The following is a 14,151-nucleotide window of genomic DNA, read 5'->3' on the forward strand; positions in this document are numbered from 1 at the left end:
ATAAAACATGATTTAACTAGGTAAAAAGTGTAATGTACAAGTATGTAACATGTTTGTAAGTGACAAGTATATGTCACATATTTACAAGTTCAACATATGTTTGTAAGTATCACAAAGAAGTATCAAATGATCTCATGATTAATCGTATTATGGTGTATGTATAGTATGTAACAAGGAAATGCAAGTTTTCATTCATGATCAAAATCTCGAGTTTACAACGAGTACTAGAAGGAACGAGTACAATGATACAAAGCTTCCAAAATTAGCAACACGAGTAAGACAAGCTATAAATAGAAAGTACAAAACACAGGGCGTTACAAGTTCCATATAAGAGAACTAGTGGTTCGTTAGTCATCTCCGGCAGTACCATTGCACCAACTATTCTACCACGCGACGCCTCAACCAAAGCTGACTCTCTAATTTTCGAATCCCACATATTCTGTTTGGTTTCTCTTATATCTTTGGTATACGTATTTTAGTTATTCGAACTTCTCTGAAATTGAAGACACACGATGGTTTGCATCTTTTATTTTAGTGAGCTTAAGGGACTGTTTGTTTACCTCTTAACGGGGCTCTTAATGGTTCAGACCTCTTATTGGTTCAGCACTTAATGGTTCAGACTGTTTGTTTCGCGAGCGTTCAGACATTTGCCTCTGAATGGTTAAGCATTATACCGAGTCTGAATGGTTAAGACCTCTAATCTGAATTGGTCAGACATTTGTCTCTGAATGGTTAACCATTATATTGGCTCTTAATGGTTCAGACCTCTTACTGGTTCAGCACTTAATTGTTCAGACCTCTTACTGATTCAGCACTTAACCATTCAGAAGTTGCCAAACAGCCGCTAAAATGTCAAATTAAAGAAATCAAAAGTTGAATAATTAGCCATGAGTTTTTATTGTTACATTACTTGGAATTTATGTATTGTAGCAGGTATTTTGTGTCTGTAATTGACTCTGAATAAAAATATTTCATTCATTACTTCCTTCTTTTATTATAAATTAGTAATTTGACTTTTAAGTGACTATGAATTCAAATGAAATATCTCATAAGCATCATAACAGGTCATACCAGTTCGTAAGTGGTCACAGCTGAACTTAAATCAGTTAGTCAGCCATGTATACACAGCAACAGCAACACTCATATGTAGCTAGGTTGTATAATCATCATAATAAAAACGAACGCTAACAACATTCAACTTTGCCAATATGGCAGCACAAAATTCAATCACTTACATAGTTTCAGCTTCTTAAAGAACGGTGAAACAACAGATTTAGGGTACGGTTTAGAAGCAAGACAAGTAGGATAGTTCTCAGGTTGTTCAATCCACAGCTTATGAGCAATGTTATTGCTTGTAAGCTTCTCGGACAAGTTCTTTAACTGCACTTCTCCTTTTACTTCTAGAGTTACCTGTACCATCCCAACCCAGATATATTAATATATATGTTAGTAACTCCATTACCCTAACTTTACAGTTTACACATAACAACTAATTGCATTTTTTTCACAATGTTATGAATGTTAAAGTGGAACAATGTACAGTGGAGACTTTATGGTAGTATGTTAATAGGATCAGAAGCATAGCACTGGCAAAGATAGATGAAGAAAAATGCAATGTGTATTGTCTCATACCTAGGGCTGCAAACGAACCAAACGTTCGGCGAACAGTTCGTGAACCGTTCGGCGGGAAATTTGTTTGTGTTCGTCCGTTTAATAAACGAACACGAACAAGAAATTTCGTTTGTTTAGTTAAATGCACGAACATGAACAGAGACCGCCTTCGTTCATTTATGTTCGTGAACGTTGGATAATGTGTTCGTTTGTGTTCGATAGTTCATTAGTGTTTTTAGTTTTTATATTTTATTTAAATACAAACAAACACAAACATAAAATCTCGTTGAGTAATTGTTCGTGAACACATATTTATTAACAAACGAACACGAACAAGGTCATGTTCGTGTTCGTTTGGTTCGTTACCACACCAACATATCCTTACAAAGAATAACCTAATATATTCCACAATCAAAAACTAAACACTCTACATTCTTCAATTCAATCAACCAACACATAAAACCTAGCCTAAATTCACAAAATTCAAACTATAAATCGGTCAAAGTCAAACAAAAGAATTACCTTATGCATTGAATCCAGATTATCAGGGCTACAATAGTCAATAATGTGAGGATCCTCTTTGTGTGACCAGATGGCAGCAACGGAGGCATGGCAGCCTTGAGTAACAACGCTACCTAACGGCCACGTGTCAATCAGATCTCGTCGGAGCACCACGTACTGCACTAGCACGTCGGAGGTTGGTTCGGAGTTCACGGCGGCGGCCGGAGACTCTGCGGCGTCGGTAGTGGAGGCCATGGGAGCGGAGCTGCTGCGGCAAATGTGGAGATGGAGTGGCCTCCAGTACGACGTCGTTGGGTGGGTTTTGAAAGATGTAAAATGTGTAATGAAACGTGGTGAGTGTAGAGTGGCCATCGATTTGTAATTGTAGGTTGTGGTTCCGTCCACACTGGATTATGGCTCGACTGATTCGGGTATTTCAATCTTTTCTAAAACCGAAATATCTGAATCGTAACCAAATAATCAAAGAAACTGAATCAAAACAAAAACGATGGTTTGGTTTTCGGAATTTTAATAACCAAAAATTTTGGTTCGATTTTCGAATAACCATTATCAATAACCGAAAAAATCGAACTGGTAAGTTACATAGTAGGCCTAGTTCATATATTTGTGTTTAATTTTATTCTTGAATGTTATGTTAAGTATTATTCATAATAAAATCATTAACATTAATTTTTTTCTTGAATGTTAAGTATTTATAATAAAATCATTAACTTGTTTATTTATAATAAAAATATTTATTAATTGCCTAGAAGAAATAACCAAATTTAATAAAAAAATTAAATAATTTAAAAGTAAATGTTTTAATAAAAACTTTAGAAAAACACTAAAATTGATTATAAGGTTAGATCTATGTAAACAATATTAATAATAATAACTTAAATGTCAACATATAAGAGAAGATTTTTAAATTTTAAATTATGCTTTTTATTTTTTGAATCTTGCATAATTTTGTTCAAAAAACCGAAAAATCGAACCGGTGTAAAAACCGAAACCGAACGGTTTAAAAAAACAAAACCGACATTTCGGTTTCAATTTTGGTTTTGCCCAAAATCCGAACCAAACCTTGCACACCCCTATCGTTTGGGCACAAAATAAAATTAAGAGTATACTAATGAGACCATTCTAGATTCATCACACATCAAGGAGGACTAATTATAGACCCGTAAGAAACTAAGTGATTTGATGTCTTTCACAAACTTGAAGGTAGGTAATGACTTGCTGTTCCCCGTAAAAAACTAAGTGATTTGATGTCTTTCACAAACTTGAAGGTTGGTAATTACTTGTTGTTCCAGACCGGGTATGAGAAAAAACTGCTAGAAACTCTATCCTTGCTATCAATAATCTCGCACACACTATCTCATAAGCAATACTTACTCTTGTGTAGAAGACAGGTTATATGACAAAACTCACCCTTTAGAGTAACGAGTCTAAAGACTAATCTTTGTATCATAACTCAATAAGAGGATCTAGAACTGGTGTTCTGTTGATTCTTCAACAATATGAGGTTCTCAAACCTTGCCACAAACTTTTTTGTAGCAACACTACATGGTAAATGCATATTTTTCAATTATAACAATTTAAGTAAATGTAGTTCGCTTAAACAAATTGATCCGGCCAATTTATAGATAAATCCGGGATGAGTACAACCAATTTTTACGTCATTAATTGGTTTCGTCAATAGTTACATTTTTTTCCAATATTGGTGGTCAAAAATGTTGAGAACGGAACTGACGCAATTTTTTTTATGGATTGAAGTGTCATTTTCCACCAAAATACATGGACAAAAATAGCAGTTAACTCTATAAAAAAAACAAAACAAAACTGTTTTTAGACTAAAACCATCAGAATGGCCAAATAAAAACATATTCAACTCTTTTCACTTGATAACAAAAAGAATAACAATATTACTTTATGTTAGTATTTTGTATGATTTTTGATCTTGATACGAGTCTGTTGAGAATCGATGCAACGTGCAAACCGACCCATCTGATTTCTTGGCGGAAGGCACAAGGCAATTTACTAGTTATAATACATATGTACTAGTTATAAGTACTTATTTTTCTTTGGACGTACAACCAATCCTCTAAATAGACTACTGGCGAAATTCACCACATCGGGATACACCTATGGCCGAAATCCGTGAACATTAGCCCAAAGGCACGACGGATGAGGTAAAATCCATTCACTTCAAGGATCGAACAATCAATCACCACTTACTTGTCTAGTTTCTCATCATCACCCAGTGCCGCCGAAACTATGGGTGGAAGCAGGTATTGAACTTGGGTCATTGAAACATCAGGTCTCTCCCTTACCAATCCACCATCGGCAAATAAGTTCATATTTTAATGTAAACTATATAAAAATCAAAAGGTTGAACGTCTGTATCCACATTAAAAACAACACGGACCGTAAAACCGGCCGAATTTATTATGGAGCGTTCGATAAGTCTCAATAATGTATTCAGCCATATTCATTCAATTATACACAACGTACATAAACTTATTTTGTACACATCAACACGTTACGGACACGTACCCCCAATCCAAATCACCGTACAACTTCACTTGCACAGCATACAACACCCCCTGCATAGCACCTAGAATATTGTATTCTATGATGAAAATTCGAGGAAAATTCAACTTTATACTCTGTAGAACATTCTCGACACTTGATCTCTCAAAATCAAACCTTAAACATCATCCTATAAATAAATATCACATCCACCTTGATCGCAGATAGTTGTGCAAAAACCATCAACTGCTGCGTGTCCAATAATCATCGTTGTTTGGATAGAGAATTGAAGATGTGTTTAGTGTTTGTGTGCGATGAAGATGAGCGGGTCGTGGGGCAACAACAGGCGCCGGGATCGTGTCCGTATTGCGGCGGGTTGATAAAGGCGATGGATGTTGAAAGCCAGTGGAGATTGTGTTTTCTTCCGTTGTATTATAAGACTAAACGCAAGTATTTTTGTACTCTCTGTACTCGACGGTTAATTTTACAGTACTAGGTAGTTGTGTTGTGTGTATTCTCGATGCTTTGGGTTTTGGGATTTCTAAGGCTAAGGCTGGTGGGTGTGGAGGATCTTTTTGGGATGATCCGTCACGTAGACGTCACGTCATCGGGTGCCAGCCCGGGACGAACCCCGCACCCACCAGCATAGCCTAAAGCCCAAGTGTTATTGTTTTATTTTTTGTACTAATACTTGTGTATGTGTTGTATGAAATTTAAAGGCATTTTGTAAGTAAACTAGTAGATGCCCCACCCGCGTTGCGGGGCGATAGCCGAATAATTTTCAACCAATTAAAAAAACACCATTATAATTTTGCTAAGGAAAAAAAAACAAAAACGATGATAAGACCGTAATTTTGAGCTCAGGGCAAAACTGTAATTTTTCAGAACTAATGAGCCAGTGTTAGGCAACTCCTTGACACGAAAAAAAATAAAATCGAGTAAACCAATTAAAACAAAAAAACCTTTATAGTTTTGGTAAAAAAAACTAAAATGATGGGAAAAACGTAATTTTTAACTGGGGGCGAAATCATATTTTTAATTCAGGGATAAATTGTAAATTAAATGGACCAACGGGCGAGTGCCAGGAAGTTGTCGGCACGACTGTGATTTTGCACTCGGGTCAAACTTGTAATATCACCAGGAAGGCAAAATGTTAATTTAAGTTGAGGGCAAAATCGTAACCTGGTTGTGAGAAAAAAAAAACTAACGGCGAAAGTATAAATTTATACAGGGCAAAATGGTAAATTTAAGCCGAGGGCAAAATTAGAATTTTTTGCCGGGAGGAAAAGCTTAAATTTATTTTTTAGCGTGGGCAAAAACATAACTTTGACCTGATGGCAAAATCGTAATTGTAAGGGGAAAAACTAATGGCAAAACTGTAAATTGAAACGGGTCAAAATCGTAATTTTTAACCGGGGGCAAAATCGAAATATTTAGCTGGGAATAAAAGCGTAAATTTATTTTTAAGCGGGGGCGAAAACATAAATTTGAACTGATGGCAAAAGCGTAAATTTAAAGCAGGACAAAATCGTAATTTTATTGGGCCAATAGGGGAGTGCCAGGGGAAAAAACAAAAACTTTTTAGCCAATTGAGGCTAAGAACTATTGAATGATGACGTAATCATCATATAAATGTAGTAGTTGATAATATGGATCTAAAATGATGTATAAACCTAGTGTTACTTTTTTATGATTACAACAAAGATTATACAATTATGCTCCTCAAATTTACAGGGAAACTTAATTTCGGGTTAAAGGGGTACTACCATTGAATTCTTATTCTTGGGGTGTATAGTAACTTTATCAGTTTGCTAAAAATCTGTTTGTTGGCTTTAGAAGTTCATGTGAACGATTGTTTGTTAGTGTAAAATTTTAAAAAATTTGTAATGTGTGGCGTTAATTAAGATGACAAAGAATCTGGTTAAGCGAATAGAATCAAGTTCACAAATACAGATGTAGAATAAAGTTCACAAAAGAATCTGGTCATCAAGCCCGAGCCGAGCTTTAACCTAAAACAAAGCTCGTTTATTTATCGAGCTCAAGCCTAGAATGTGAAGCTTGTCAGGCTCGTCAAACCTTATTGAGTCTTAGAGTAATATTAGTTTTATTAATATTTAATAACATTTACACTTATATGATGATTACGTCCCTATTTAAAGTTGTTTAGTAAATGAGCCGTGTCGAGCTTATTTAAAATTATTTACGAGTCAAGCCAGAACCTTAAAATAAGTTTGTTTAGTAAACAAGTTCGAACTTCACATATCAAGCTCGTGAGCCTAAACGAGTTGTAATTTATATTATTTTTATTTAATATATTAACTAATAGATAATAAACGAGCCAAGCACTAATGAGTCGAGCTTGAGTTTTGAAGATAGAGCTCATACCAAGCCGAGCTTAAACTCTCATAAGTTAATTGAGCTCAAGCTCTCATATAAGTTAATTGAGCTCAAGCTCTCATAAAGAGAATTGCACCCGATGTTATATGCATGTTTCTTTTCCAGTGTCTTCATTTTATAAAGAAGTTAGTTATATGATGATATAACTTACAAGATACATCTGAAAAAATATTTAGCTAATAGAACTCTCTTATTTTTGTTTGAGTGATTCTATTTACACCTAACTTTTTGTTATTTATACCAAATAATGTGACATTAATAAATTCAAATTTGTGTTTTTCGATATATAACATGTTTTATTAAAAAAAATGAATACTATTATGAACAAGCCTAATAGCAAGAAGATGAGAATAGATATTGGGAGAGAAGATGTTTATTGTTAATGGATGCATATTTTACATTAGAATACATTGAATATTTATAAGGGGAAATGCTTGGAGAACAAGTTGGACTATATTATGAATTGATAATCATAATATCATTAATTATTTATAACACTCCCCTTTGATTATCAATTCCATACGCTTAATGTTGTCTCATTAAAAATATTGTCAGGAAAACCCAATGAGACAACATCTTGACTAAGGGAAAAAGAGTGCAGTGCGTATTATCTCCTCCTGATGATGATCACTTAAGCACCTTGAGTCGACGCATCCCGATCCCATGAACTAACTTCTTGAATGTTGAGGTCGGCAACGATTTAGTGAACAAGTCTGTTAAATTTTCACTTGAACGAATTTGTTGGACAATAATATCTCCATTCTTTTGTAGATCATGTGTAAAAAGAAACTTTGGGAAAATGTGTTTTGTTCTATCACCTTTGATGTATCCTTCCTTTAGTTGAGCAATGCATGTTGCGTTGTCTTCATGTAAGATTGTCGGTCCCTCATCTCCCGAAGAAATACCACAGGATCCACGAATGTGTTGTATTACAGTCCTTAACCAAATGCATTCTTGACTAGCTTCATGTATTGCCAATATTTCTGCATGATTAGATGATGTGGTTGTGATTGTTTGCTTTACCGAACGCCATGAAATTGCAGTACCTCCACTTGTAAATAAATATCCAGTTTGAGATCGCCCAGTGCGAGGATCAGACAAATACCCTACATCTGCAAAACCAACCAAACCTGTTTTTGATTGATTTGTAAAATACAAATATTTGTTTTACCCCATTCCAATGCCTCTTTGTTAGGCATGAACTATATCTTGCCAACAAATTTAAAGAAAATGATATATCAGGTCGTGTAAGGCTAGCAAGAAACATTAATGCATCATCGCACTTAAATATGGTACTTCTGGACCAAGGATTTCCTCTCCATCTTTAAGAGGCCTTACAACCATTGGGGTACTCAATGGGTGTGATTTTTCAATTTAAAATCTTTTTAGTAGTTTCTCTATGTAAGTTTCTTGATACACAAAGAATCCCACCCGTAAGGTGTTCAGTTTGTAATCCAAGACAAAATTGTCTTCCCAAGGTCTTTCATTTCAAATTCTCTTTTCAAGTATTCAACTGTCTTTTGAAGCTCCGTTTTTTTATAAAATTTATATCAAATCGTAGATAAAAATAAGCATATCGCAAAACCATATTCATTTTTTTATGAAACACTATATATCGGAAGTTACCCTTCTGGGGTAGCCCAGTTGGCCAGTCCCACCCAGGCCTCTTCTTGAGGTCACCGGTTCGACTCCCGGCAATGCCCTATTGGGGTGTTGGGGCTCTTCACCGTGGGTACTCACCGCCAGGCAACATTGGGACGTTGTTAGCTTGCGGAGTTGCAATACTCCGACGGATGGAAGGTCCGTGCAATACATACCATGTATGATCATTTGGTTCATCAAACACAAGTTCAAACATTTAGTAAAACGTTAAAACAGCAAATAAATATGAATAGCATATAAATGAGAATTTGTGTTCTTGTGCTACAATTCTCTGAATAAAATCTAAAATAATCAAGCATTACTCCAACTTTCTTCAATAAACCATCCATTATTGCTCCAAATTAACTTTCTTGTATTGCTCCACCAGCTGAAAAAAAACAATAATATCCAACTACAGATTATAAAAAAAGCTAAAATACAGATAATAAAAATATTTAAACACAAAAGCCTTCATTTTCAAAGTAGAGCCTTTTTTACATGTAGATAACTTTGGAGCACAACAATATAAAATTGTTTAGCTTCAACAAAGCCTATCATTCAAATCTCCGTTCTTCTGAATCAATCATCAGGCCATTAAAAAACACCCACAAAAATAAATCAACACATAAAAATTCATTAAATAATTAAAAACTTTAAGACAATTAAAAAAACACAAAATGTTGACATACTTAATAGTTGTTTGCCTCAGAGGTAGTGACAATATTTGTTTATCATCAACTATTTTTTTCTGATAATACGTGCAAATATAATGCATCATTGGCAAACTCTCTACCAAAAAAAAGTTATAAACACAACAAAAATAATAATAAATAATAATATTCATAGAAATCTAAGCATCAGAGAGATTCCCACAGACAAATCATCATGTTCAAAAAGAATACAGATGTCCCTGTCTGGTCTATCATCACTTGCTAATTGTTAGTAACAAAAAACACAAAAAAAAAAACTTAATAAAATCAATATTTAAAAAAGTATATTAATAGAAGAAAACAAAAAATATGCCTCAGATTAAATTGTGTGCACTGTAAAAAAACTCAGTATGTTTATAAAGGCTCAAACTATCTGCACACCGATAACGACCCAAAAAAGTGTTTTTTGTCCTATATGCACACCGTACAATGTCGAGCTGTGGACAAAGCGCGGCGTTTTGGTCCGATCAACCATACAAAAACGCGCTTTGGCCAAAGCTCGCCAAAACAGTATGCATATAAAACAAAAAACAATTTTTAGTGTGCATATAGACACATTAGTGTGCCAATAGAATAGGTACACCCATTTATAAACCATCATAGGCAACACTTAGCAAAACTAAAATATAATAAAAAACAGTAAAAAATTGCATCAGAGAGATTCCCATTATAGACTTGGTCAATCATTAATCCAAAGACATTGAACATCTGATGTCCCTGTCTTTTTATCATCACTTGCAACAGATGTACTAGGGATAAGCTTGGTACCGACCATTACCAAACCGGTACCGAAAGTACCAGTACCGAAAATCTCAAAAGACGGTGCCGAAAATGTACCGGTTTGGTAAATTCGGTACCGGTATCAAATACCGGATACCATTTGCTCATCTCTAGTACACACAACTAAAATCATCGAATGATGTTTTTTTGACATATGTAGTGCCTCAGATTAGGTTGTTTTCAGGGCGTAAATGCTCAAAGTATATTTAATAACCATCACAGGCACAACAATAAATCAAACTACAAAATAAAAAACATAACAAAGTTACAGCAGCAGATCAACAATTCATGATAAGCAAACCTGTTGCTGAAGAATGAAGAAGGATGTTTCTAGTGAGGGTTTGATGGACAGAGGAGTAAGGTTGAATTTATAGTAGTAAAACCCTAGAAACTAAAGTGTCCAGGCTTTTCTTTTCTTCTAACTGGGCTTGAGGCCCATTAATTAACTGAGAAAATGTGATAAAATAAAGGCCTGGATGTCTGGTCAATGGTTTTGAGGCCCGTTAACAAAGAAACTAAAAAAGTATCCAACCGGCTAAGGGTAGGGATGGGCATAATCGGGTATTTTTAATACCCGGACCCGGCTCCCCTTAAATTTGAACGTACCCGGTTCCTCTTAGAATCGGTTCCGGGTCATACCGGGGTATTTGTCAAAAAAACCAGAACCTGTTGTACCCGGTTACGGGTAGTCGGGTATTGTGGAACCGAGTTTCAAAAGAACCGGGTTCAGGTCGGAACCGGTTCTGTCGTATATGTGAAGAAAAAGTCTGACATCTCTACTGTGTGGAACTGGTTCTTCCAAAACATGGCATCTCTACTGTTGGAACCGGTTCTTCCGGGTATAGTCAAATCAATGTTAAAAGTTACATTAATGTTTGAAACCGATTCTTTAATATTATAATCGGTTTTTTGGTTATTTAAACACTTTAATCTCTACCAAAAACACACTCTTAAACCTCTCTACAAGTACAACACCCTTTATAATTCATAGTTGCTAAGAGATATCATGGCATGCAACGATGAAATGGTTACGGTTTTGGAAACAAAAAGGAACCCGGCGATTTGGAAGAACTTTGATTTATGCTTAATGTTTGATAGCCACGAGATGGGTAGATGCAAAGGTTGCGGCAAGTTTATGAAGGCGTCGGCTAACTCGACGCTAATGAAGCACACCGACCGCCATTGTCCGTTGACAAAGGCGAAAAAAAGTGAAAAGGGTGAAGCCTCCGGGACGGCTCGTCTAAAGTTTAGGTGTTTTATGTAACATCGGTTTGTGTGGTTTATGATTATGTTTGATGTTTTATGTGTTTTGTTCAATGTTGCATTTTTAGGTTGTTTGTGATGTAAAAAAAACGTTGTTCTAATAAAAAAGTTGTGCTACCTTGTTCTATACTTGAAGTTGAATCTATAAAAAAAAACATTGTTCTAACGGAATATCGTACCGTCTTTTGAGAGTTGCACTTGACCGGGTGTCGCCTCCTTTAATGCCTTACAATACTTCTTAACATGCTTGGTTAACGTTGAGTTAGAGTCCTTGCTTAACAAGGAGCCACAATGTTTGCATTGGGCCTTTTGCGAACCATCACTCAACTCGACCAAGTCCCAATTACACCACACCTCAATATTGCGATTGTGTGATAATGTTCCAACGACAAATGGAGCGGATTGATCACCATTGTTGACGGATGTGGAGTTTGTAACTTTGAAATTTTTGGTAGCCATTATAGAAGAATAAGATAGAAGAATAAGCTAGAAGAAGAAGATTAGGGAGAATTGTGTGATAATCTTGAAAAAATGGCAAAGTTTTTATAGTCGGAACCGGTTCCAACGGTAAGAATTGTATTAAATGCTGAATTTGACCGTTAGAATCGATTCCAACAGTAACAAATCGATTCTAACTGTAATAAAGTGGCACCGGGTATTGTTTTATTACGGAGGAACCGGGTACACGCGGAAACCGGGTACGGGTAGGAACTGGGTACTGGTTGGAACCGGGTATGGAACTTTTTTTTTTAATATGGAACCGGGTAGGAACCGTCGGGTTTTTTTTTATACCGGGTTGAGACTGGAACCGGTTACGGGTCGGTTCTAACGGGTCGGGTTTGAAACCGGTTATTATGCCCATCTCTAGCTAAGGGTATAACCGATTTAGAAGAAAAAATGTTCCAACCTATCAGATCGGTTGGGTCCAAAATGGTTTTAGGATACAAGACTACGAAGTGACAAATTGAGTCAGGTCCAAACTAGTTTGGGCTAAACTGGTTTTTTGGTGAAAATTGTAACGTTTAGTAATTACTAAAGAAAAAGGTCATCTATTTACAAACATACGAAAATTGTAATTTACCTTTTTTTTTTCTTTTGTCTTAACTAAAAGTGTGAGCTTTTAAAATATTTTATGTAAGGTTATATGATTTTAACTTAAAAGAAAAAAGATAATTAAAAAACGGAAATAAAAAAAAATAAAGTTAAAAAAAAGATGAAGATCTAGAGTCCGTATTTTTCCCTAATTTTTTGGCGATGCATTTGCGCAAGGATCAACGCGTCGCCTTGGAGGTGGTCGATCAGTTTGGACAAAAACTCAATGTCCTTTTCCATTTGCCTCGCCTCTTGCATCTCGTTAAACTTTTTGGTTTCGGCGACGTGTTCTTTCATAGTCTCCAAACGTTGGTGGCCGAGGTCTCGAATGTCTTGGAGAAGACAGTTCATCTCCTCGAAATCTTCCTTCAATTCGAGATCGGAAGACGACTCCACCGTTTTTTTCCCGGTTCGCTTATCCTTTCTTCTACCGGGCGGTCGAGCTAACTCTTCTTCAAGTTGCTCGTCAACGTCCACAACCTCATTTAGATCGACATTGCGGGCATCGGAAGTCGGTGTTTCAGGGTCAACGGAGGATGATGTTTTTGACCGTTTAGCTCAACGTCATGGTCACTACGCCCGCCCACTTTGGACTTTTTCGTAGTAGATCCCAACACTTATAGTACGGGAAAGCGCTTTTCGTTCTCTCGTACTCTTCCAAAGCCTTCGTTAAAACCCCGACGTCACCTTCTCCGCTCGGGCGATTATCGTAGTTACGTTGATACACTTTTTGGAAGGAGTGACACTTGTTGTTGATGTCGGTCCATTTGTTAGAAATGGAATCTTTGTCACGATGCTCGCCTTTACCCCACGTTCTATAAAATAGTGCACGAATCCTATTCCAAAATTCGGGGCCCGTTTGAAAGTTTGCTACAAATTGAAATAAAAGTTGTACGTTAAAAATAAAACAAAATAGACGTGTACGAAAAAATAAGTAAAAAAAAAAATATAAAACTTACCAATTTCGGGGTCCTCCGAAACCTCGAGCCACGCCCGAGCCAACGTGTATTCCTCCTCCTTCGTCCAATTAAGGTAAGAATGCTTACGTCGAGGTTCGTTCGTTTCCTTCTTCTTATGCGACCTTCTGCCGCGTTTGGATGTCTCTCGCTCCGGTTCGGGTTGCTTCTCCGGCACGATATCCACATCGGGTTCGGTTTGTTGTTGTGAAGGTTGCGACCCGCCCGCTTGACCAAATCCGAAAGTGGGTTGCACGAATGGAGTAGCGCCACTCAAGTAAGCCGCGTACGATAACATGTTCGGGTCCATGTCTTGAAGGTTAAAGGGTTGTTGTTGTTGGGTTGTGTTCGGGTTCATGGGTCTTGAGGGGACACCAAATGGGGGTCGGAATGGATGCATTTTTTTTATAAATTGTAGAAGTAGTAGAGAGAACAAGTGGGTTTTTTTTATAAAAAATGATAAACAAGAGGGTAATATATACAGTGTGTTTATATTGGAATGAAAAAAATAAAATAAATAAACAAATGACCGTTGCCAACGGTCAACTCTTTTCCCAATTCAATTTTAGGCGTTTTTTGAAACACGACGGGCCAAATTTTTTCTCCGAAAACGCTACATCACGCCGGGGTATAATGGGTTTGGGGCGTTTTCGGATGTTTTTTTTTTG

The 14,151-nt window shown here is 36.3% G+C and overlaps 3 protein-coding genes, 1 long non-coding RNA gene and 4 other non-coding genes across 8 annotated transcripts; 1 reads left to right on the forward strand and 7 right to left on the reverse strand.

Moving 5' to 3' along the window:
• Nucleotides 1-1,145: 1,145 nt before the first annotated feature.
• On the reverse strand, nt 1,146-2,533 carry LOC110923019 (putative peptidyl-tRNA hydrolase PTRHD1). Its single transcript, XM_022167213.2, has 2 exons — nt 2,134-2,533; nt 1,146-1,410 (listed from the first exon to the last, which is right to left on the reverse strand). Exons 1-2 carry the CDS (start codon nt 2,482-2,484, stop codon nt 1,228-1,230), a joined length of 534 nt encoding a protein of 177 aa, XP_022022905.1. The 5' UTR covers nt 2,485-2,533; the 3' UTR covers nt 1,146-1,227.
• Nucleotides 2,534-4,808: 2,275 nt separating this feature from the next.
• LOC110923139 lies at nt 4,809-5,379 on the forward strand. Its single transcript, XM_022167315.2, has one exon. The coding sequence runs from the start codon at nt 4,937-4,939 to the stop codon at nt 5,138-5,140; it is 204 nt and encodes a 67-aa protein (XP_022023007.1). The 5' UTR covers nt 4,809-4,936; the 3' UTR covers nt 5,141-5,379.
• A 2,147-nt stretch (nt 5,380-7,526) lies between these two features.
• LOC118489094 lies at nt 7,527-10,510 on the reverse strand. The gene is made up of 2 exons (XR_004886180.1): nt 8,668-10,510; nt 7,527-8,153 (listed from the first exon to the last, which is right to left on the reverse strand). It is a non-coding gene; the product is annotated as an uncharacterized LOC118489094 (long non-coding RNA).
• Nucleotides 9,384-9,465, reverse strand: LOC118489645. The gene has a single exon (XR_004887662.1). It is a non-coding gene; the product is annotated as a small nucleolar RNA snoR122 (small nucleolar RNA).
• On the reverse strand, nt 9,534-9,618 carry LOC118489620. Its single transcript, XR_004887637.1, has one exon. It is a non-coding gene; the product is annotated as a small nucleolar RNA R44/J54/Z268 family (small nucleolar RNA).
• Nucleotides 10,039-10,134, reverse strand: LOC118489619. Its single transcript, XR_004887636.1, has one exon. It is a non-coding gene; the product is annotated as a small nucleolar RNA R44/J54/Z268 family (small nucleolar RNA).
• Nucleotides 10,329-10,401, reverse strand: LOC118489608. Its single transcript, XR_004887625.1, has one exon. It is a non-coding gene; the product is annotated as a small nucleolar RNA Z267 (small nucleolar RNA).
• A 2,570-nt stretch (nt 10,511-13,080) lies between the features above and the next one.
• Nucleotides 13,081-13,793, reverse strand: LOC110923707 (glutathione S-transferase T3-like). The gene is made up of 2 exons (XM_022167769.1): nt 13,487-13,793; nt 13,081-13,397 (listed from the first exon to the last, which is right to left on the reverse strand). The coding sequence occupies exons 1-2, from the start codon at nt 13,791-13,793 to the stop codon at nt 13,081-13,083; spliced, it is 624 nt and encodes a 207-aa protein (XP_022023461.1).
• Between the last annotated feature and the right edge of the window lie 358 nt (nt 13,794-14,151).

Source organism: Helianthus annuus, chromosome 17 (genome assembly GCF_002127325.2).
Source record: "Helianthus annuus cultivar XRQ/B chromosome 17, HanXRQr2.0-SUNRISE, whole genome shotgun sequence".
NCBI lineage: Eukaryota > Viridiplantae > Streptophyta > Magnoliopsida > Asterales > Asteraceae > Helianthus > Helianthus annuus.

Coding starts and splice junctions, on each gene's coding strand:
- LOC110923707 (XM_022167769.1), bottom strand. CDS start 13,793: ATGGACCCGAACATGTTATCGTACGCGGCTTACTTGAGTGGCGCTACT. Junction 13,398..13,486: donor TTCGGAGGACCCCGAAATTG/GTAAGTTTTATA, acceptor TTCAATTTGTAG/CAAACTTTCAAACGGGCCCC.
- LOC110923139 (XM_022167315.2), top strand. CDS start 4,937: ATGTGTTTAGTGTTTGTGTGCGATGAAGATGAGCGGGTCGTGGGGCAA.
- LOC110923019 (XM_022167213.2), bottom strand. CDS start 2,484: ATGGCCACTCTACACTCACCACGTTTCATTACACATTTTACATCTTTC. Junction 1,411..2,133: donor ATCTGGATTCAATGCATAAG/GTAATTCTTTTG, acceptor GGGATGGTACAG/GTAACTCTAGAAGTAAAAGG.